The 25,020-nt window shown below is 44.1% G+C and overlaps 1 protein-coding gene across 2 annotated transcripts in view; it reads right to left on the reverse strand.

The window, feature by feature from the left end:
* The window catches only part of LOC122938780, a 291,534-nt gene extending 268,410 nt beyond the window's left edge, over positions 1 to 23,124 (reverse strand). The window contains exons 1-14 of one of the 2 annotated variants that reach the window (XM_044294547.1): positions 23,005 to 23,124; positions 20,969 to 20,998; positions 20,562 to 20,850; positions 20,031 to 20,185; positions 19,911 to 19,949; positions 18,588 to 18,873; positions 18,256 to 18,410; positions 17,666 to 17,689; positions 17,042 to 17,071; positions 16,657 to 16,701; positions 16,526 to 16,558; positions 15,691 to 15,976; positions 15,461 to 15,618; positions 12,407 to 12,451 (exon numbers count right to left, since the gene is read on the reverse strand). In XM_044294547.1, coding sequence (XP_044150482.1) covers positions 12,407 to 12,451; positions 15,461 to 15,618; positions 15,691 to 15,976; positions 16,526 to 16,558; positions 16,657 to 16,701; positions 17,042 to 17,071; positions 17,666 to 17,689; positions 18,256 to 18,410; positions 18,588 to 18,873; positions 19,911 to 19,949; positions 20,031 to 20,185; positions 20,562 to 20,850; positions 20,969 to 20,998; positions 23,005 to 23,071 — 1,642 coding nt within the window. In that variant the 5' untranslated portion in view covers positions 23,072 to 23,124. The remainder of the gene's footprint in view (positions 1 to 12,406; positions 12,452 to 15,460; positions 15,619 to 15,690; positions 15,977 to 16,525; positions 16,559 to 16,656; positions 16,702 to 17,041; positions 17,072 to 17,665; positions 17,690 to 18,255; positions 18,411 to 18,587; positions 18,874 to 19,910; positions 19,950 to 20,030; positions 20,186 to 20,561; positions 20,851 to 20,968; positions 20,999 to 23,004) is intronic. The other variant, XM_044294565.1, reaches the window with a different exon arrangement.
* Positions 23,125 to 25,020: the final 1,896 nt, after the last annotated feature.

The following is a 25,020-nucleotide window of genomic DNA, read 5'->3' on the forward strand; positions in this document are numbered from 1 at the left end:
AGGGCTCCATACACTGGAGGGACGTGAGAAGTCAAACTCTAACACTGGTGTATGTAAGATGGGATGGCATGTGGACCATGGAGTATTTCCATAAAAGACCAGTGGATAAATGATTGATAGGATCTGCCTACTGGGACTGCAATAATCTGCAGAATTTCTGATGGAGGACTGGCTGCACATAAATGACTGCTCTCCAATGTATATGGAGTCAGTGATCTTGACTGGTTCCATGGGTCACCTTGACTTTTTCATGGCCTCTTCTCCACTAGGCTTCCCTGTTCTTGGGATCGGCATCCACCCCGGAGCCTTTCTGATCTGACATTGGATGACAAGCCCTTAACAAGTCTTACCTGGGGTTCCCAATTCCACCATTCTCAGCTGAATCCCCAATAAGAATCTGAGCCCCGTTGATCCTTTCCTGGCAACAATCCCCCCGATTGGTGATTGCGACGGATGATATACGATAACTGGACTTAAGGTCTAAATTCCACCAGGGTCTCAGCTCCTTTCTGGTGTGCGTGCATTCACCCGCCATGTAATTGCTGGACAGAGAGCCGTCGATGGCTGTTCTTACTTCAGATCGTTTGCCGTAATAAGACGACTGGGATGGAATGCCTTGAGGAGCCAGGTTTTTTACTAGAAAAGGAAGTAAACACATGACAGAATGTATCAGAATTATATAGGAATATTTGATATTTGCCACTGTTTTCCTGCACATTTTGATTGAATCGCTCCTATACAAAGTGCTGAGTTAAATATTCTCCTTGGTCACACTCTAAATAGAATTATAAGCGGCACACTCCACGTCTCTCCTTAAACTTTGTGCAAAATCTGAATTAACATCACGTATGGCAGAAACACAACTGGTGAACTTTGAGAAAAAACTAAATAAAAAATTGGTGATCATACAAGCAGAGGTGAAGGATAAAAAACGTGACAAGTTTGTAAAAGACAAATCTGATTATGACACGGGACATGTGTTTGATTGGAATATGAGTAGGAGGAGACTTCAAAGGCGGAGACCTACGAGACGCCAAAGAAGTGATTATCGGAGTAGTGAATCCGATTCAAGTCAATCAGACGATATGAATCAAACAAAATCTGATCAGGATGGGATGGTTTATTTCCCTTTAGACAACGGATCAGAAGAGGCCAGCGAAAGACCGCGGCCCCAAAGCGTCAGAAAATCGAGAAGGATGAGAAAACAAGTCTCGTGGAAAAAATAACTGATTCTAGTGCCAATAGGACTATTCCTGGGTCTGATAACTTGGTGGTGAATCTCACGAGGGACGAGTTGCCCTCGGGCTGTATAAGGGCCCTCATTTGGGGGCTCGGATACAGCTTGACTGAGCAATTTCGACCCCGTGGGATTTGAGGTAGATTTGTTTAAAGCAATTAGAAAAATGTACCTTCATAAAATGTTTAAGGGGGTCCCTCAAGTTGAGACACCGCGTCCGGAAGTACAAATACCTGTCTGTCCCGACCCTATGGGTTTTAATGTATCCACCAGGTTTGATGAAATGGAAATTGAATGTTTAGAGTTTCTAGTGGGGGATGAAAACCCAGTGGAAGAAAAGAGTTTAGAATTGTTTACTGGTGGCGTGAAGTCCACGTTTTGTCCCCCTATGCCCGCAGGCTGCAGCATCGATATTTTCCAGCAACAAGTGATTAGAGATGTCCGGGCGATAATCCATCCCGAGGCACCATTTAATATCTGTCAAGAAGAGAGTCAGGCTCTTGACTGGTTACGTACTCGGGAGGATATCGTGGTAAAGCCTGCGGACAAGGGGGGCAACATGGTACTCATGTCACGTTCATATTATATGGAGGAGGCAATAAGGCAACTAACAGATCCTGAGGTCTATGAAGGGATAGAGGGGAACCCAGTGATGAGTATCCAGATGCAGTTAAGAAAGCCGATTCAAGGCTTTATAGACATTTTTTTTTTTTTTTAAGGAAAAACATGCTGGAAAAATTGGTTCCTGCTACTCCTACCCAGCCTTGTTGGTACTTCCTCCCAAAAATCCATAAGTCGCTGAGCCACCCCCCCGGGACGTCCCATCGTCTGGGGGGTTGGCCCAGTAACGGAGCCCCTGTCAAAATACATAGATTGGTTACTCAGACCGCTGTTACTTTGTGCTCCGGCGTACCTGAAAGACACCAATGAATTTTTGCTTGCGTTGAAGGGAATTCATTGGCAGAAAGGTGACCATTTAGTGTCTCTGTGGAGAGCCTCTACACCGGCATCCCTCATGATGCGGGTGTGAAGGCGATCCAATCCATACTTATGAATGTAGGAAAGAGTGAGCTTTTTTGTAGATTTATTGGTGAGGGGTTGACATTCATACTCACCAACAATGTCTTCAAGTTTGACAATAAATGGTTCAGGCAAAAGTTAGGGACGGCCATGGGGACCCCGGTCTCCTGTACGTTTGCCAACATGTATTTGGCTAGATTAGAAGACAGATATGTGTTTTCTCTATCCAATCCATATCTAAAATACATCAAAGTATTCCTCCGTTTCGTGGACGATGTCTTTTTGATATGGTCAGGAACCGAAGAGTTATGTGGAGAATTTGTGACGTATTTGAACAATAATGATATGGGAATGAAATTTAGATTGACTTTTGGTGGCATGTAGTTGGAATTTTTGGATGTGGCTGTCGTGGTGAGGGACGACAAGTTGGTCACGGAAAGCCCACGGCGACCAACTCCTTGCTCCACCATGACAGCTACCATCCTGATTGGGTGAAAAGGTCCCTTCCATATGGACAGTTTATTAGATTGCGGAGAATCAATAGTCATACAAGTGGTTACCTCCGCCAAGCTACAGAGTTGAAGCAGCGTTTGGTGTCTAGAGGGTACCCGGAGCATGAGGTGAATGCAGGGATGCACAAAGTGCTGAGTGATTTTTCTCAGCATGATCTATTGAAAAACCCGAGAGGTAATAATAATCAAAAACAATTGACGAGTAAGGGACATGGGAAAGAGGACAAAGAAATGGACAGGTTTACTTTTACCTTTAGGTTCAGCCCGATGGCTGAAAAAATACGGTCAGTCATTTTTTGTAATTGGAATATTTTGGAGAGGGATCCATCCCTAGCAATGATCACTAACAATAAGCCCGGTATTTCTTTTAGAAGGTGCCATACCATAAAGGATAAAATAGTGAGAAGCAGATTTGTCACTCCCCCAAATACCACTTGGCTTACTAGGAATGTCCCAGTAGGAAATTTCAGGTGTGGGGGGTGCACCCTGTGTAGAAGGAACTCTCAGTCCAAATTCATCAGGGTGGCTGGTTTGAACTATAGAGTTCGCAGCTTTATGAACTGCCGCAGCACATATGTCGCGTACATGGTGACCTGCGGTTGTGGCCGATTTTATATTGGCAAGACGATTCGCTGCATGTTTGAGCGTGTTAGAGAACATTTGAGTTCAGTCGACACAGGGAAGGGATTCCCCAGACTCATTGAACATTTTAGGGAAGTGCACGCTGGAGATGCAAGTTCATTAAGATTTGCAGGAATTGAGTCCGTCCCTCCTCCTTTGAATGGAGGAGATAGACATCACCAATTGCTTCAGTGTGAAGCGCGATGTATATTGCGGATGCAGGCAACAGGAAACTCAGGCCTGAATGATAGACTAGATTACAGTGTTCTGTTGTAACTTATATAAATGCTCTGTGACAAATGTGTTAATGTCACGACCTTGTGTTAAGGTCGTGGCTTCATCTTGTTGCCTGTGGCAACGTTTGATGGTTACTGCTTGTGTGGCTTATGTATGTTTGTCTCACATGCAGTTGCCGTTGGCAACAAGTGTCTCGGCTGGTTGTTGTGGCCGAAGCACGGTTGTCGCGCATGTGGTTGCCTGGTCAACATGTTGTTTACATGTGCGTGTCTTTCCCTTTTATTGGTGTTTTCCCTGCTTTGATTTGCACGGGGTTAAACTTGTTGGAGTGTGTTAGGTGTAGCCTCAGGTTTCTTTATATTCTGATGTTTTGGAGCCTGAGGTCAGTTTGCTTGTTGTCAGCTTGGTGTGGAGCTCTGCTCCTGGGCTGTTTGTGTACCTTCTGTGTGAGCCATCCTTAGTTGTCATTGTTGTTATCTATGTCCATTGCTTACCCCTTAGTGTCTGTTTCCTGTACGCTTCCTCTCTGGTTTTTTTGTATGTCTAGTGTGGTGTGCCATGTCTGGTATTTGTGGTGTTGTGACCAGCATGGCTGCTTGACGTGTTCCTTTTGGTGTGTGTATGTTGCTCCGGAAGGGGCTTGCTTTCCCAGAGGGGCTTAAGCAAAAGCAAGACTGTGTGCTTCCCAGCCTGGAGCCTCCATGTATCTTATAGCCGCAGGGAGGTCCTGGTTGTCGTTTGTGCCGTCATTCCATCTCGGCTGCGGCAGGTAAGTGTTGATAGCATTTGTTGTGTTGCTGTGCTATTTACCTGCCGTACTGTTTCTCTCAAAGTCTTGCATCCTGCCAGCTACTGGGCCTCTGGAGACGTCTGTCATCCGTGTCGTGGATGAACAGATATTCTCTGCCCTGTCATCAGTTGTAGGGCAATGCAGGGATTCCTAGACTTCTAGGCACGTGGGTATGAGTCCCCTTACCTTTGAAGGGGGCTCATACAGCCAGGAGACTAGGGCCTATTGAGGGAAGTTCTAGGAGGGGACCAGCTCCCTTTTCCCGGCATTGCAGCCTGGTAGCCTAGGACATTGCGTGATGGGGGTTTCCCCTACTCCCATTCGTGACAGTTAAATGTAGCAATTTGTTCTTAATTGTAACCAATGTGTATTAGCACCAAGAGAGCGTCACTGATTGCACACCTGATGCTTTGACGTGAAGTGCTTTAAGAGGTGGAGTGCAGGTGCACACACCTGTAGCAGCCTGACGAAGCGCATACTGCGTGAAACAGCCGTTGCTGCATCCAGTGTGCAGGGAAGTGACTCCTAGCTCCGGTGCTGCGTATGTTTTGCTTGATGTGGCAATAAAGGAATATCTTATATTTTCACGATGGTGAGTGCCGCCCGCTTTTTTTCTACAAAGAAGAATATTCTCCTTGGTAATCTCTTAACCATAGTATCTTTTAGGTGTCTTCCAAAATGGCCACCAGTACCTCCATTTTTGGTGAGACAATCCCATAAAGCGGCACAAAAAGGGAGGGGCTTATGTAAACTCCCCCCCAAGAGTGGTTGTTCTGGAGGCATTAGCAGATGTTCTGGAGGTGTTCCTGGATAGTCACGGAGGCAAGGTTTGAATGCCCGAAGTTTGGAGATAAAAATATTGGAAAGTTTGTGCCACTAAACCCACACAAGAAAGGCCAAAGATGGTTTCCCACTCTAGGAGCCCTACCGATACTGAGAATGAAGGGGCCACTGTGCTGATTCAGCGTTGTGGTCCTTCCACAGTCTTTCCTTGCACAGCGGTACTCAACCACCCAACTATGCAGGGAACTTAATTTTAATGGGGTCCACTACACCAGGGACCGCTGGTTGTGGGGGACACGTCCCTGGAGCCTGTACTGCACAGATCTGTAGAAGCTGTAATGGTGGACATGTTGGACACTGAGCTTTCCTAGAAAAAGAAGGTAAGGCTGCACACAATTATCTTACAAAAAGGCTGACACATTTGATGCCACGCTATAATTATAGACAAGACGTTAGAGATGGCGGTGCCAGCGGTAAGAAAAGCTTTCCCTCTGCAGTGCACATATAGATACAGAATAAATTACATTACCTCCATGATGACTCTTCTGAGATTCAAGATCTGTATTCCAGTCTCCACCTGAAACAGAAAATCTGTGTTCACATCATTCCAGTAAAGGATGCAACAGAGTGAGGTCCACTGCCTGGGATCGATTAAAAGGTTGCCAACTCCTGCCCTAGACAAACCACACGAGCTCCTCAGAATGGATCATTCCTCATCTTGTCCACCTGCATAGTTTTGGTTTTCACTGAGACTTTGGTGTCCATAGACTTTGGGCACTGAGTCCTGATATTTGGGCACAGTCCAGGAGTACAGAAGACAGCACAAGGTACATAGGAGAAAAGAGACATTCAGCATCCGGCGGTGTAAACTTCAATACCTGTGTCTTTCATAGACGGTTTCCATTATATGATCATAAGATGAGCGGATGGATGACTGTTCTTTTTTCTTATGCACATGAACAAGAAGAGGTAAGTAGGGACTTGACCGACCGCTGGTGCTGGCAGGTCTTCAAACAAAGTTCATCCAAGATGGAAGCTTTATTAAGACTAGATGTTTCGGCACTGAACCAGTGTCTTCATCAGTCCCAAAAGGCGTAGTCCCAATAAAGCTTCTATCTTGGATGAACTTTGTTTGAAGACCTCTCAGTACCAGCATCAGTCAAGTCCCTACTTACCTATTCTTGTTCATGTGAATCTTTGTCCAGAGGGTTAGGCAGCAGATCTTCTGTTTATTTTCCTACACTAGGGTTGTCCTTATTGCTAGCACAACCACCAAAGGTGAGCACCTAATATCTCCCATCCCACACTTTATACAGACGACACTGCCCCAGGTGTTTAATTCCCTTTTGCAGCTTTTCCTATATGAGAAGTTCTGCAGGGTCCTATCTAACTCCAGGATTTTCAGCCGACATGCCCATGTGTGGACTATAAAGTAATAGGATGCCAATTATATTAAGTGAATACATTAGTGACTTACTTGGAGTATCCACCGAGAGGGCAAAAACTTGGACTTCACACAAGCTGAGGGATGCCTCCTTATCTGGGATAACTATGGTCACAAATCGGCCCACTAACCCATCACAGTTGAATGAAAACGTCTCTCCAGGACCAATAGTCGACATCTTGCCACATCTATGAGATAAGATATGAAAACCATAGAGAGCCATGATGGAAGACGTTCTCCACTGCAATGTTCCTTCTAAGACTTTGAGAGTGTGCCGTTTGGGACGTGGCACTCAGGCAATACAGATCGGCAATAGAGAGCCACATCAAATAATATTAACGTACATCACTCTAATAATTAACTCTACAGAAGGCAGATATACAGGGCCACATAGCATCCAGGTAATGCAGTAGATGATCTACTGGGTTAATCTCAATATTCCTGGTGACAAAGGGCACTGAAGAGGGCAATATAAGTTTCCCCAGTGATCTAGGCTAATTTCAACATCTCTGGTGGTCTTGGACAGCAAAGAGGTTAATGTAAGAATCCTTGATGGTCTAGAGTAGTGAAGGGATTAATGTCAGAATCTCTGGTAAGCTGGGTACTGAAGGGGTTAATGTTAGTGTAACTGTTTGTCTAGGACAATCAAGGGTTAATACACATTTCTCTGGTGGTGTAAGACAGTTGGAGGATTAATGTAAGGCTCCCTGATGGTCTAGGGTAGTAAAGGGGTAAGGTCTGTATTCTTGGTGGTCTATGGCAAAGATGAGAGTAATTCTGCATCCCTGGTGGTCTAGTGCTGTGAAGTGGTTAATGTCAATATACCCAGTGGTCTAGGGCAGTAAGGAGGTTAATTGTAAAATTCCTGTTGGTCTAATGTGTTGTAGGAGTTAAGGTAAGAAACCCTGGTAGAGAGTAGTGGAAGGGTTAATGCTGTATACCTGGGGTCCTGTGGTTACTTTCCAGGCTCTGAACTACCATTCAGTTCTGTGTATGATTGGGCAGGGTAATTTAGGAACACTCTGCCTGATTATTACCGAAATCAGGAATCTGCGAGGAAGCAAGCATGCTTTCCCTGAGCAGGGGTAACGTGTGTGGATGTGCGGCTGGCAAGCTACATTTCTCCATTTTGGTTCAACACATGAGTACAAGGTTTCTCAAACATGGTCCCACCTTGAATGCCCCTGCCACCACATGTGCCAGGTAAGGCTGCAGGTCATGCAGTTGGAAACTTAAATGGAAATTAAGTTATTTGCTATTAAGCATACCCCAACATTGAGATCTCTAAATGTGGTGACGATCACCCTATTGTGTCCTATGTATGGACTGAAAAATGTGAGCGAGGACACACGCACATAATAACAGGAACTGCTGCTCAGATCTAAGGACTACCTACCACAATAATAAGTCCCATGTTTTCAGGCATTGACCCCTATATATACCATACATGTACAGAATATGAAGCATACATTGGGTTCTTCTTCCAGCCAGTCGCAGAAGATCCTATGTGAATCTCTGCTTCATGAAGATCTTGAGCACTGGAGTCGTTCTGGCTCGTCACTGCGATGGAGAAGACTTTATGATCTGAGGGCAGCTCTAAGGTCCACCATGGTGTCTTCTCCACTGCGGTCTTAGAGCATTTCTTCAGGTTGCCATCATTAGCAGCATGTGACTCTCCGCCATCTGTGCTGGACTGCTTTGTAGGTAAATGCATCGCCACATTAGGTGCTAATGAACAAGGGAGATGCATTACCTGGAGAAGGCAAACGTCTTAAAATCACAAGCATCGGTTGCAGAGACCCTTACCAGCATTCGAGTGTTTCAGAATATTTCTTAGCTCAGTAGCAACTGTGGAAATGGAAACAAAGTCAAAATACTGAGAAACCAAATGTTACAATATATCTATAGAGATAATAAATGTTACAATATATCTATAGAGATCATAAGCTTAGGGAGTTAAATAAGTGGCTCAGAAGCTGGTGCAGGAAGAAAGGGTTTGGGTTCATGGAGAACTGGGCCGACTTTGCGGTCGGTTACAGGCTCTACAGTAGGGACGGGCGGCACCTCAATGGGGAGGGTGCAACTACCCTGGGGGGAAAAATGGTTAGATGGCTGGAGGAGCTTTTAAACTAGGACCTGGTGGGAGGGTGGGGGGTCATACTAATAATGGGGTAGGTAGTGTAGATAGACAGTGGGATATAGGAGGGGACAGTGGGGGTTTAGTGGGGGCTGGGGTTAGTGAGGAAAGTAGGGAGAAGATTGGGTAGAACTATACACCGATGGAAAATAGAACTGCTGGTAACAAGAACCTGTTGCATACAAACATCAACCAAGGTAACCAAAAATCCTGGATATTCACTTTACAGGTAATAGTAATTTAAAATGTATTTTCACAAATACCAGAAGTCTAGCTAGCAAAATGGGGGAGCTGGAGGCTGTGGTACTAGAAGAACACATAGATGCAGTTGGTGTGGCTGAGACATGGTTGGACTCTTCATATGACTGGGCTGTTAATATTAAGGATTTTACACTATTTAGGAAAGACCGGGTCAATAGAAAAGGTGGTGGTGTCTGTGCCTGTATGTGAGGAGTGATCTAAAGACAAGTGTGAAAGAGGCAATTGTGGGTGAGGATGTGGAAACCTTATGGGTGGAAGTTCAAAGGGATATAAACACTGAAAAAATAATACTTGGTGTAATCTATAGCCCCCCTAACATCATAGGGGAGATAGAAACACAACTGTATAACCAAATAGAGCGGCGGCACAGGCTGGTACAGTGGTCATAATGGGAGATTTTATCTTCCCAGACATTGACTGGGGTCATGGTTCTGCCTCAACCGCAAAGGGGAGAAGATTCCTCAACTTGCTGCAGGACCACTTTATGGGCCAGTCTGTAGAAGCTCCCACTAGGGGCGATGCTCTGTTGGATCTGGTCATTTCTAATAATGCAAAGCTTGCTGGTAATGTTACTGTTCGAGAAACACTGGGTAATAGTGACCACAATATAATTATATTCCCCCTAAACTATAAAAAGCAAACTCTGTCAGGCAGAGCAAAGACACTAAATTTCAAAAAGGCTAATTTCCCTTGGTTGAGGGCAGCATTTCAGGGCATAGACTGGGAGCAGCTACTGTCACATAATACTGAGGATAAATGGGAGAGCTTTAAATCCACACTGAGTAATAGCACAAAAAAATGTATTCCTTTAGGTAACAAGTATAAACGGCTAAAAGTACCCCCCCCCCCCCCCTATGGCTTACTGTAAAAAGGGCAATAAAAGACAAAAAGAGGGCATTTAAAAATCACTAATCTGAGGGGTCAGCTGGAGCTTTTGAAGATTACAAAGGGCTTAATAAAATCAGTAAAAAGGAGATAAAATTTGTAAAAATACAAAACAAACAGCAGGTAGCAAAAGAGAGCAAATCAAATCCCCAAAAATTATTTAAATATATAAATGCTAAAAAAAACTAGGTCTGAGCAGGTAGGGCCACTAAATAAAGAGCTTGGTTCAGTCATTGCTGTGCCCCTGTTTATAATTTTTTAAGATTTTCTAGGGACTGGTACAGGGCTAAGTGATTGGCACAAGGTAAACGTGGTGCCCATACTAAAAAAAGGATATAGGTCCTCCACAGGTAATTATAGACCAGTTAGTTTAACTTCTGTTGTGGGAAAAATGTTTGAAGGAATCTTAAGGGACTATATAAAGGAGTATGTGACTGTAAATAATATTATAAGTGATAACCTGGATGGGTTTACCAAGGACAGAAGTTGTCAGACTAACCTGATTTGTTTTTATGAGGAGGTGAGTAGTAGCCTGGACAGAGGGGCGGCTGTGGATGTAGTAAGATGAGTAGTAGCCTGGACAGTGGGGCGGCTGTGGATGTAGTGAGGTAAGTAGAAGCCTGGACAGAGGGGAGGCTGTGGATGTAGTGAGGTAAGTAGTAGCCTGGACAGAGGGGAGGCTGTGGATGTAGTGAGGTGAGTAGAAGCCTGGACAGAGGGGCGGCTGTGGATGTAGTGAGGTAAGTAGTAGCCTGGACAGAGGGGCGGCTGTGGATGTAGTAAGATAAGTAGTAGCCTGGACAGTGGGGCGGCTGTGGATGTAGTGAGGTGAGTAGAAGCCTGGACAGAGGGGCAGCTGTGGATGTAGTGAGGTGAGTAGAAGCCTGGACAGAGGGGCGGCTGTGGATGTAGTGAGGTGAGTAGAAGCCTGGACAGAGGGGCAGCTGTGGATGTAGTGAGGTGAGTAGAAGCCTGAACAGAGGGGCATGTGTGGATGTAGTGAGGTGAGTAGAAGCCTGGACAGAGGGGCGGCTGTGGATGTAGTGAGGTAAGTAGAAGCCTGGACAGACGGGCGGCTGTGGATGTAGTGAGGTGAGTAGAAGCCTGGACAGAGGGGTGGCTGTGGATGTAGTGAGGTGAGTAGAAGCCTGGACAGAGGGCAGCTGTGGATGTAGTGAGACGAGTAGAAGCCTGGACAGAGGGGCCGCTGTGGATGTAGTGTTTCTGGATTTTGCAGAGGCTTTTGATCCTGTCCCTCATAGACGTTTAATAGGTAAAGTAAGGTCTATTGGCTCGGAAAGCATAGTCTGTAATTAGATTGAAAACTGGCTGAAGGACCGTGTCCAGAGAGTTGTGGTCAATGATTCCTATTCAGAATGGTCCCAGGTTATAAGTGGTGACCCAAAGGTTCAGTGCTGGGCCCTTTATTATTTAATTTATTTATTAATGATATTGAGGACGAGATTAATAGCACTGTTTGTATTTTTGCAGATGACACTAAGCTGTGTAGTACTGTACAGTCTATGTAAGATGTCCATAAACTACAAGCTGACGTGGACACTCTGAGTGATTGGGCATCAACTTGGCAAATGAGGTTCAATGTGGACAAATGTAAAGTTCTGCATCTTGGTAGTAATAATCTCCGTGCTTCATATGTCCTAGGTGATGTACCACTGGGAGAGTCACTTATAGAGAAAGATTTGGGTATCCTTGTGGATGGTAGATTAAATAACAGCATACAATGTCAATCAGCTGCTTCTAAGGCCACCAGGATATTGTCATGCATTATACGAGGCGTGGACTCGCGGGGCAGGGATGTAATATTACCACTTTACAAAGCGTTGGTGCGGCCTCATCTGGAATATGCAGTTCAGTTCTGGGCACCAGTTCATAGAAAGGACGCCCTGGAGCTGGAGAGAGTACAGAGGAGAGCGACTAAACTGAAAAGGGGAATGGAGGGTCTTAGTTATGAAAAAGATTTTTAAAAAATTAATTTATTTAGTCTTGAGAAAAGACGTCTAAGGGGGGACATGATGAACCTGTACAAATATATAAATGGGCCATACAAAGAATACGGTGAAAAACTGTTCCATGTAAAATGCCCTCAGAAGACAAGGGAGCGCTGCCTCCGACTGGAGAGGGAAAAGCTCAGTCTCCAGAAGCGCCAAAGCGCTTCTGTGAAATAGACTTCCTCAGGACGTGGCCACAGAAGGAACAGTGGACGGGTTTAAAAAGGGCTTCGATGAATTCTTAAAAGTAAACAACATTAATGCTTATGAAAACGTGTAGAAATCCAAGTCTCACTTCCTTCAGGGATTCGCGTCCCCACCCAACACTTTGGTTGAACTTGATGGACTTATGTCTTTTTTCAACCGTATTAACTATGTAACTATGTATGTTACAATATATTTATAGAGATAATAAATGTTACAATATGTTGTTTCAGTAATTGTTATTGATACAAAGTTACCAGACGTACGTTGCTGTTCTTCACTGTCATATAAATCTGGCTTTGATGGAGCGCCTGAAAAGAAAAAGATACATTATTACTACTGTTATTATTATAAAGCATAAAAAATGAAGGCTAGACTGTGGGATTTGTTGGTGATGTTTACATTGGGAGGAATTGGAGAAGGTTTCCTCCGTATTCTGTATGTATTTTTCCTAAGATGAATGATTTCCTTTCCGTCTTTTCAATCTTATCATCCTTTGATTGGGGGGGGGCACATAAATAAATTTCTGCATCCTAGAGCTGTAATTTATGTTGATAGCGGCTAGAAACTCATGTGACCACTTTAGTACAAACATCTCCATGTGAAAAAGGGCAGTCCCTCTAAATAGGTCTAATATTCTGTGCACCATTATTCCAATATGAAGCTTCAAACTCCTGAAATAGAGTTGCATAATACAATCTTGTCTGCCTGCACTCTCCCAGGGGGAGCTCAAGATCTAACTGCATACTGTATTGTTTGTTAGGTCGATGTATAATCTGTGTGCAGTAAGTTCCTGAGCTCCCCCTAGTAGATGCTGTATAGATCTGTATACAGTAATCTCCTGAGCTCCCCCTGGTGGTGTATGTATATATCTGCATGTAGTAATCTCCTGAGCTCCCTCTAGTGGTGGCTGTATATATCTGTATGCAGTAACCTCCTGATCTCCCTCTAGTGGTGGATGTATAGATCTGTATACAGTAATCTCCTGAGCTCCCCCTGGTGGTGTATGTATATATCTGTATGTAGTAATCTCCTGAGCTCCCTCTAGTGGTGGCTGTATATATCTGTATGTAGTAATCTCGTGAGCTCCTCTAGTGGTGGCTGTATATATCTGTATGTAGTAATCTCCTGACCTCCCCTAGTGGTGGCTTTATATATCTGTATGTAGTAATCTCCTAAGCTCCCTCTAGGGGTGGTTGTATATATCTGTATGTAGTGTGCTCCCTATAACGATGGCTGTATAAATTTATAATCTACTGAGCTCCCCCTAGTAGTGTCTGAATATATCTGCATGCAGTAATCTCCTCAGCTCCCTCTAGGGGTGGCTGTATTCAATTGTATGCAGTAAGCTCCTGAGATCCCTCTAGTGGTGGTTGTATGTATCTGCATGCAGTAATCTCCCAAGCTCCCTCTAGTGGTGGCTGTATATATCTGTATGCAGTCATCTCCTGAGTTCCACCTAGTGGTGGCTGTAAATATCTGTATATAGTAATCTCCCGAGCTCCCTCTAGTGGTGGCTGTATATATCTGTATGTAGTAATCTCCTGAGCTCCCTCTAGTGGTGGCTGTATATATCTGTATGTAGTAATCTCCTGAGCTCCCTCTAGTGGTGGCTGTATATATTTGCATGTAGAATTCTGCTGAGCTCCATCTAGTGGTGGCTGTATATATCTGTATGTAGTAATCTCCTGAGCTCCCTCTTGTGCTGGCTGTATATATCTGTATACAGTAAGACGCTGTGTGCCCTCTAGTGGTGGCTGTATATATCTGTATGCAGTAATGTCTTTAGCTCCCTCTAGTGGTGGCTCTATATATCTGTATGTAGTAATCTACCGATCTCCCTCTAGTGGTGGCTGTATATATCTATATACTGTAAGATGCTGAGTTCCCTCTAGTGGTGGCTGTATATATCTGTATGCAGTAATGTCTTGAGCTCCCTCTAGTGGTGGCTGTAAATATCTGTATGTAGTAATCTCCTGAGCTCCCTCTAGTGGTGGCTGTAAATATCTGTATGTAGTAATCTCCCGAGCTCCCTCTAGTGGTGGCTGTATATATCTGTACGTAGTAATCTCCTGAGCTCCCTCTGGTGGCGGCTGTATATATCTGTATGTAGTAATCTCCTGAGCTCCCTCTTGTGCTGGCTGTATATATCTGTATACAGTAAGACGCTGTGTGCCCTCTAGTGGTGGCTGTATATATCTGTATACAGTAATCTCCTAAGCTCCCTATAGTGGTGGCTGTATATATCTGTATACAGTAATCTCCTTAGCTCCCTCTAGTGGTGGCTGTATATATCTGTATGCAGTAATCTCCTGAGCTCCCTATAGTGGTGGCTATATATCTGTATGTAGTAATCTCCTGAGCTCCCTCTAGTGGTGACTGTATATATCTGTATGCAGTAATCTCCTGAGCTCCCTCTAGTGATGGCTGTATATATCTGTATGCAGTAATCTCCTGAGCTCCCTCTAGTGGTGGCTGTATATATCTGTATGCAGTAATCTCCTGAGCTCCCTCTAGTGGTGGCTGTATATATCTGTATGTAGTAATCTCCTGAGCTCCCTCTAGTGGTGGCTGTATATGTCTGTATGCAGTAATCTCCTGAGCTCTCTCTAGTGGTGGCTGTGTATATCTGTATGCAGTAATCTCCTGAGCTCCCTCTAGTGCTGGCTGTATATATCTGTATATAGTAATCTCCTGAGCTCCCTCTAGTGGTGGCTGTATATATCTGTATGTAGTAATCTCCTGAGCTCCCTCTAGTGGTGGCTGTATATATCTGTATGCAGTAATCTCCTGAGCTCCCTCTAGTGATGGCTGTATATATCTGTATGCAGTAATCTCCTGAGCTCCCTCTAGTGGTGGCTGTATATATCTGTATGTAGTAATCTCCTGAGCTCCTTCTAGTGGTGGCTGTATATATCTGTATGCAGTAATCTCCTGAGCTCCCTCTAGGGGTGGCTGTATATATCTGTATGCAGTAATCTCCTGAGCTCCCTCTAGTGGTGGCTGTATATATCTGTATGTAGTAATCTCCTGAGCTCCCTCTAGTGGTGGCTGTATATCTGTATGTAGTAATCTCCTGAGCTCCCTCTAGTGGTGGCTGTATATATCTGTATACAGTAAGATGCTGAGTTCCCTCTAGTGGTTGCTACAGGCAGACAAGAAAATGGTGCTCTGATCTCTATAGAGATCAAATCAGAAATTCATTAGATCAATGTTGGGCCTAATAACATTATATTAAACTGCTGAGTTTTATGAAATATTCCTTACATTCTGGAGCCTTGATATCTTCATGTGTTGGTCGTCTCCAGTCATTCTCTTACCTGTGTACTGTTCGGAGACATTAGTGCCGTAGACCTTGACCTCACACAGAGTCAGATATGCAGCTTTGCCCGGGATTGTGATAGTAATGTACCGACCCACCATTCCACAGACATATTGCCCCTCCTCTCCAAGACCCAGTGATTCGATTTTGGCGCATCTGTGAGAAAGTGGGAGCTGACATTATCTGGATACCTGTCTGTCTCTTTTTACACTAGGACAATCCATTTACCTGGAATTTTGAGTTCCACCATTTTCTGGAGAATTTCCAATTATAATTACCGCTCCGTTGATCCTCTCTTGGCAGCAATCACCTCGATTTGTAATTTTCACTTTGGTGATGTTGTAGACGTTTATAAGGTCCACCATCCACCAGGGTTCTACATCCAGGTCAGTATGCGAGCACCGTCCGGACATGTAGATGGTGCTGGGAGAGCCATCTATGGCATTTTCAGACGCGCCAAATTTATCATAAGTGCTGGACTGAGAGGTGATTCCTCTGAAAGCCAAGTTGTCTCCTATGATCAAACACGTGTCTTTTTGATTATGAGAAATCTGAAAAGTTGTCAAAGCTCCACCCCATCACACAATTTGTGATGACTTATGTGTAATTAGAGGGTAACTCCACCCAAAAATCCTGAATGAATGAATATGGAGCAAAAGATCTAAATTATTCTACAAAGCTCTAACCCTCTAACAGACCTTGTGACATAAGGAAGGACATACGCCAAGCAGAGTCTTCTCTATATGAAAAGTAGGACCATCCGCAGGCAGCTGTTTCGTCAGTGCAGCAGGGCACTGGTTTGTCTGGGTGATGGACATTTATTGTCTATGGGGATAAGCTTTAGCCTTCTCACTCAACCCAGTTCCTGACCCTTGCTCTGCACTGACAAGAGGCAAAGACCCAGAAACGGCTGTCGGCTGACAGACCTGCTTCCCGTATGGAGAAGGTTCTTGTTGTGTTGCAAGGTCTAGTAGAAGTTCCGCCATTGAATTTGGTGGCCTCCACGATGGAAACATTATTACCTGAAACTTTAGGTTATATCATGGACTCTTTTATTACAAACCTTCGTATTCTAGAACTTCTTGCTCCTTAGAATCTAGAAAATCAAACAGCATGGAATGTAGTGTCAGCGGGCGTCCATTATTAACATCCTCTGCAGTAAAGCAAGTTCTGCTGCGTGGTGGGAACACTTACCCCCATCAAAGTAGTAGTCTTTGAGCAGGTTCCAGATATCTGGGACTACAAGGAGGAGACATTTATTAATACATGATGTAACTTATGGTATTTTATAGCAATTTTCTCACACAGGTCGCACAATATTGAAAGTAACAGAAATCCTAGTTGTAAAGTGTACAGCTGCCAGGAGCCACGTGGGCCGTTGCGTGGACGTTCTTACGCCACAGTCAGCGCACCTTCTAGTAATGTACTGCTACTGGCAGGTGCTGGGATGTGACTGCACAGGAATGGAGCAGGACCAGTCTCTGTATAGCGATAAGTGACTGCGTCCTACATCACGTCCTGAGCGGGCGCATCACTAAGGAAGATATTACACCGACAGAATTACAAAATCCAAACTTACAAATCTGTTTAGGGGAAACGAAATCAACATCTGTAAGAAAGAGAAAAAATCACTGCATGAAAAAGAGACAAATCTCAAGAAAGAGACTGAAAAGATAAATAAGAAACCGAAAAACAGAAATCAACTAAAATCAGTAACTCCATCATAATATACAATCCATGACCAATGTAGTGAATAGTGAGTGCAGCTCTGGAGTATAATACAGGATGTAACTGAGGATCAGTACAGGATCAGTAATGTATGTACACAGTGACTGCACCAGCAGAATAGTGAGTGCAGCTCTGGAGTATAATACAGGATGTGACTCAGGATCAGTACAGGATAAGTAATGTATGTACACAGTGACTGCACCAGCAGAATAGTGAGCGCAGCTCTGGAGTATAATACAGGATGTAACTTAGAATCATTTACTAAAACTTATTTAACAGAAAACTAACATATAGATTTCATTCAATGAAGATTGATGGGAATTCACAGAAATTATCTCGGTCATCCATTTTTTGTAGACTGAAAATGTGACACATCAATGTGGATGAGGCCTTATAGAATTATATTCTGTGTTTTCCATCCTGTGATCAGGTCTGCTCCTATGTACATAAGTATATAACAGAATAGATGACTTACAATCACCGCTGGGAGCCTGCTCATCTAGAAGGAAGAAAGAGATTACAATTGTTTAGTAAAATAGATGGATAGATATGAGATGGATAGATATAAGATGGATGGATAGATATGAGATGGATAGATAGATAGATAGATAGATATAAGATGGATAGATATGAGATGGATGGATATGAGATGGATAGATAGATAGATATGAGATGGATAGATATGAGATGGATGGATATGAGATGGATAGATAGATAGATATGAGATGGATAGATATGAGATGGATAGATAGATAGATAGATATAAGATGGATAGATATGAGATGGATGGATATGAGATGGATAGATAGATAGATATGAGATGGATAGATATGAGATGGATGGATGGATATGAGATGGATAGATATGAGATGGATGGATATGAGATGGATGGATAGATATGAGATGGATGGATGGATATGAGATGGATGGATATGAGATGGATGGATATGAGATGGATGGATATGAGATGGATGGATAGATATGAGATGGATGGATGGATATGAGATGGATAGATATGAGATGGATAGATAGATAGATATGAGATGGATAGATAGATTTTCTTACCAGACTTATCACTTGGAAGTCCAAAGACTTGAACTTCACATATGGTCACTGAGCGATTGGCTCCGGGGATGAAGATGCTCACGTACCGACCCTCCATACCATCACATTCAAAGGCAAGAGTCTGTCCGTAGTCCATGGATGTAATTACTCCGCATCTGAAGAGGGTAGAGGAGTAATGAGCAGAAACATCCACAGCTCACCCCGTCCCCACCTATAGATAACTGTACAGGAGCTAATAGACGAGTGGCTGTTGTTGGATCCTGACATTGATGGACTTAGCGTATCTGGGATCGGAATTCCTGTCCTAGTCAATTTTATAGATATTTTTTAACCTGGGGTTTTTGGTGCCTGCTTTTTCATCCGAGTTCCCAATCATGATTTCTGCTCCGTGTATTCTCTCAGGGCAGCAATCTCCTCTATTTGTGACTGCAACAGTGAAGACTTTATATTCAGACTTCAGATCAACCATCCACCATGGGTTCTCCTGCTCAGACGTTCCGGCGCACTGGATGTACAGGTAGTTGCTGTCTAGAGATCCGTCAATGGCATTTTTTGGTTCTCCGTACATGTTGTACAGGCTGGATTGTTTGGCGAGGCCTTTAGGAGCCACATTTGGAGCTGCAAAATAATTACATAAAAGGGTCAGATCAAGGAGAATTCAAGTATGAGGCACCTGGTCATCTCAGTCACTACATATCTAACTAGCCTGCAGGCCACAGATGACCATTACATACCATAGATGACTTCCACATACCACAGATGGCTAGCACACCCCATAGATGACAACCACACATCATAGATTGCCACGACACACCACAGACAGCTAGCACACCCCATAGATGACCACCACACACCACAAATGACCACCATAGATGACCGCCACAGACAGCTAGCACACCCCATAGTTGACCACCACACATGAGATTTGGCAACCACACATCATGGATTTCCACCATAGTATGCTGCCACATACCTAGGATGACCACCATACACTACAGGTCAGTCATATACACGCATGGCAAAACAAGGCCTAGTAACAGTCAGTGTGACGTGTCGCTGGGCTTTTCACCGGTGCAGGGTTCGTTACAAGAAATCTCTCTAATATCTGTACTGTAAGGGGCCGCGCAGTTGTGTGGTCACCACATGAAACTAGAAGATATCGTCATCCGTGGAAGTAATGAGATGGAAAACTGAAAATTATTAATACTCAATGTAGGTCAGAAAGTTGCAGAACATTCTGTTATATAATGCTCCAGTAGTGACACATTAGGATAGGTCATCCGTGTTTGATCAGTGGGACCTTCTGGATGCAAAATGGGGGCCATAGTATCCTGCAGGCTCTTCATTGTTTGCACAGACACGGCCTTGTACACATCACCTCATTACAGCCCACTCACTTCAGATCGGACTCGGCCTTATTAAGGGGGTTAGCATTCCTAATTTCCTACTCAGAGCAGTGGAGGAGGGCTCCTGCTGCAGCCAGTTGCCTTACAGCCATAGACAGTTCTGATCTGAGATTAGTGGAGGGGGAAAGACGATGATTTCTTGACTTGCTCTTCCATGTGCACCTCTCATTGATGGTACAGGTACATAAAGCCTGCTTCTTGCCTGTACTAGATGCCAGTACCTAGCCCCCCCCCCCCCCTTCTCCTTACCTCCATTCGGTGTCTTTAGGTTTGTTGGAGTCGCATAATCTGGAATTGAAGATATTGAGAACTTGTAATTATCTGGACATTTTAATGTTTTCTATCCTTTCGTTCTATCATATACCACACCTGAACCTTCTGCAGGAAATCCGTAGACTTGGACTTCACACAGCACTAAATGTTCCTCCCGGCCAGGAATTGTCACTGTCACATATTGACCGACCATCCCTTGGCAAGAAAACGACACAGTTTCTCCAGATTCAATGGATGAGATGACACCACACCTGGAAAAAGGTCATAGAATGAGGCAAAATTCAGAAAATTACAAGAAAGCTCTGATCAGTTCCTCCCTTCGTTCTGTCTTATGATGTATCAGTGCTGATCTGCCACCCACCTCCTCGTCAGCCTGCATGTAGCTGTAAGGCAACTGGCTGCATTAGGAGCCCTCCCCCACTGCTCTGTCTGTAATAGAAAGCTATAAAGGCACCCATAAGCTATCTGCAGGACAAAAAGACTGTCCTACATAAAGTGACCGCACCGAACCCAATGTAAAGATCTCATTTCCAGGAATGCAAATCACCAGAAAAGACTCTGCAGACACTGAACACTCAGGGAATGCCAGGAGACTGGGTTGGAGATTGAGTGGAGCTTTAATCTTACCTGGGGTTTAACTTTCCTCCATTACTCGGGTTGTTTCCTAGTCTGATCTCTGATCCAAAAATCTTATCTCTGCAGCATTCCAAGACCCGGTTAGTAATGGCTACGGACATGATCCTGTACGGGGCTTTGAGGTCCACCATCCACCACGGATCCAATTCCTTCTTCGTGTAAGAACATTGTGACCTTAAATAATTTGCGGCCAAAGATCCGTCATTGGCGTTCCGAGCGCTTCCAAAATAAGAATAAGTAGAGGACTGAGTGGCGATCCCCTGCAGGGCGAGGTTAGGAGCTGCAAGACAAGACGGGGCCACCAAATTGTATCAAATATCAGAGGAAGAAGAAGATGAAGAAGAAGAAGAAGAGATACAATGTGACCGACGACCACAACATAAACATTATCTCCTCACCTGGTCGAACTAAACCCTCAGGCTTCGTACCTGCCAAGAAGAACATGAAATAAAAATGTGGGGCGTTTATCAAATTAGATACATCATTTTTGGCTTAAAACGTGGTTTGTCTTTTATCTATCTATCTATGTAATCTCATCTATCTAATCTCATCTATTTATCTATCTAGCTATCTATCTATCCATCTCACATCTATTATCTACAGTGTCTTGCAAAAGTATTCACCCCCTTGTCTTTTTTCTGTTTTGTTACATTACAGCCTTAACTTCAATGTTGTGTTAATCTGAATTATATGTGATGGATCAGAACACAATAGTCTAAGTCGGTGAAGTGAAATGAGAAAAATATATAAATAAAACTATTGTTTAGAAATCGAAAACTGAAAATTGTCCTGTGCGTATGTATTCACCCCCTTTGTTAGGAAGCCCCTAAAAAGCTCTGGTGCAACCAATTACCTTCAGAAGTCACATAATTAGTGGAATGATGTCACCTGTGTGCAATCTAAGTGTCACATGATCTGTCATTACATATACACACCTTTTTTGAAAGGCCCCAGAGGCTGCAAAGCAAGAGGCATCACTAACCAAACGCTGCCATGAAGACCGAGGAACTCTCCAAACAAGTAAGGGACAATGTTGTGGAGGAGCACAAGTCAGGGTTAGGTTATAAAAAAAATACCCAAATCTTTGATGATCCCCAGGAGGACCATCAAATCCATCATAACCAAATAGAAAGAACATGGCACAACAGCAAACCTGCCAAGAGCCGGCCGCCCACCAAAACTCACGGACCGGGCAAGGAGGGCATTAATCAGAGAGGCAGCACAGAGACCTCAGATGACCCTGGAGGAGCTGCAGAGTTCCACAGCAGAGACTGGAGGATCGGTACATAGGACGACAATAAGCCGTACGCTCCATAGAGTTGGGCTTTATGGCAGAGCGGTCAGAAGAAGCCATTACTGTCAGATAAAGACAATAAGGCGCGTTGTGAGTTTGTGAAGGCCTGTGGGAGACCCCAAAATGTATGGAGGAAGGGGCTCTGGTCTGAGGAGACCCAAAATGTATGGAGGAAGGGGCTCTGGTCTGAGGAGACCCAAAATGTATGCAGGAAGGGGCTCTGGTCTGAGGAGACCCAAAATGTATGGAGGAAGGGGCTCTGGTCTGAGGAGACCCAAAATGTATGCAGGAATGGGCTCTGGTCTGAAGAGACCCAAAATGTATGGAGGAAGGGGCTCTGGTCTGAGGAGACTAAGATTATAGTTTTCGGCCATCAAAGAGAACGCTATGTCTGGCGCAAACCCAACACATCACAGAACACCATCCCCACAGTGAGACCTGGTGGTGGCAGCATCATACTGGGGGATGGGACTGGGGAACTGGTCAGAGCTGAGGGAAAGATGGATGGTGATAAATACAGGGATATTCCTGAGCAGAACCTGCCCCACTCTGTGCGTGATCTGAGGCTCGGACGGAGGCTCACCTTCCAGCAGGACAATGACCCCAAACACACGGCTAAAGCAACACTTGAGGGGTTTAAGGGGAAACATGTAAATGTGTTGGAACAGCCGAGTCACAGCCCAGATCTCAATCCAATAGAAAATCTGTGGTCAGACGTAAAGATCGCTGTTCACAAGCAGAAACATCCGACCTGAAGGAGCCGGAGCCGTTCTGCAAGGAGGAACGGGCAACAATCCCAGCGGTCAGATGTGGCGACTGCTCATAGAGACTTATCCAGAGCGACTTGGAGCTGTGATTGCTGCAAAAGGGGCTCTACAAAGTACTGACTGTAGGGGGTGAATAGTTCTGCACATTGACTGTTTCTGTTATTTTGTCCTATTTGTTGTTGCTTCACAATAAAAAAACAAAAAAAATACATTCTCAAAGTTGTCGGCAGGTTCTGTAATTACATGATGCAAATCCTCAAACAATCCATGTTAATTCCAGGTTGTGAGGCACCAAAATACGTAAAAAGTCAAGGGGGTGAATACTTTTGCAAGGCACTGTATCTATCTATCTCCTTTCTTTCCTGTAACTCACCACCTCCATGAGATGATCCCCAGATGCTGAGGAGCACAATGATGGCACATGCTGGAGCTCTGGTCATGGTGTGGAGCAGAGAAGTTTCCGCAGGAAGCTTCCACTACCTGGACTGGATCTTCTTCTTTATATGTTGCAGAGAGACCGTGAAAAGGTCAAAGTAACATAAATCTGTCGAAATATTCATTTGCTGTTTCACAAACATCACCTTTGGCAGAAGCCGCAGGGGAGCGGACCACACGTCCTGATATGGATATTTTGTAAGGTCTAGTCACACACGGCTGATGCTTGTAGAAATCCATGTGCTGCGGAGACAGCCCCAGTCCAGTGAATGGAAGTGATTGTCAGATCTGCTACATGTGAATATGCCCCAAGGTTTATCCTCAGTGTGTCCAGACCTGAACAACTGCCTCCCACACAGATTTCTGGGAACCCCCTCCATACGTGATGATGCTGGCCCAGAGAGCGTCCGAACCCCAGATACGAGCAGAAACCCATGGGAATGTGTCCTCCATGACGGTGCTATACACACAGTTCTCAGTGCACCCAGCTGTCCACACAAGTCTTTAGGTTCACGGTGTAAAGGTAGTGTGTCTGGCGGTATACCTGCTGCAATGTGTGTGAAGCCACTAAGTACAATGCACCCGCGTTTACATGAGAAAAAAATCTGGCTTCTTGCACAGTCTTGGGGGTCATGTCCTGCCTGCACCCACCGGGATACAAGTCTGAACAGGGACTTTATATGCAGTATTACAGAATAGCTCTGTATAGGTCATCAGATTGTTAAATAATATGTTACATAATATTAATTGGTATTTAATATAAAGGATTTATTACACTACACACTGACACCATCTATAGTAATACACTTGGCAATGGGAGGTCTGTATGAGGATGTCAAGACCTGTATTTGAAGTCTCCATATATGACAATGCACATTAGTAAGACGCGCCTGTATCTATGATATAAATGACGGACAGGGACGGTCGTCTTCTTACTCTCCCTGTGTTGGGGGTTGTTTGCTGCTAAACATGATTGAAGACGCACATGGAGCCTGAGAAGGAATTACTCCCCTTCAGAAAGGATACTTTAAGGACATTCATATTCATGCATGGACAACAGACTAAGACTTTTTCTAAACTATTTTTGTAAGTAATCAACTTTTATTACTTTTTTTTATAACTATTGTTGAATACTGGTGAATAAGTTCTCCAGGTGTTCTTTACTCCAAATAACACATACACTATATTTGGAGAGGATTACCAAATCAGTTTGATATTTTTCATACATATTTATTTTACATTTGGCGAGATATTACAATTGGCGAGCTACCATACCGCTATATAAAGCTTGAAGAGGGGGAAGAGTGAACTCAAAAAGAATTATCAAGCTTTAGTAAGTCAGAGAATCTACTCCTCTGAAGGAGGACAACAAGTGCCAGACGTACCAAGACATGCTGATCACAGAAGCCCAGCCTCGAATCTACTGAGGTCGTGAGTATGAAAATAATACATTCTATTGCTGATAAGAGTAGCTTACAATTTGAGTGTATGCCTAGTGAACAGTTAGATCTGCAGATGATATAGTTTAATTTATATGCAGAATGTGAACAGGAAAACGAGAAGATACAGTCAGGTCCATAAATATTGGGACATGGACACAATTCTAACATTTTTGGCTCTATACACCACAATGGATTTGAAATGAAACAAACAAGATGTGCTTTACCTGCAGACTGTCATCTGTACCTGCAGACTGTCAGCTTTACCCGCAGACTGTCAGCTTTACCCGCAGACTGTCAGCTTTACCCGCAGACTGTCAGCTGTAATGTGAGGGGATTTACATCCAAATCAGGTGAACGGTGCAGGAATTACAGCAGTTTGCATCTGTGCCTCCCACTTGTTAAGGGACCAGAAGTAATGGGACAATTGTCTTCTCGGCTGTCCCATGGCCGGTGTGTGTTATTCCCTCATTATCCCAATTACAATCAGCAGATACAAGGTCCAGAGGTCATCT

Source organism: Bufo gargarizans, chromosome 1 (genome assembly GCF_014858855.1).
Source record: "Bufo gargarizans isolate SCDJY-AF-19 chromosome 1, ASM1485885v1, whole genome shotgun sequence".
NCBI lineage: Eukaryota > Metazoa > Chordata > Amphibia > Anura > Bufonidae > Bufo > Bufo gargarizans.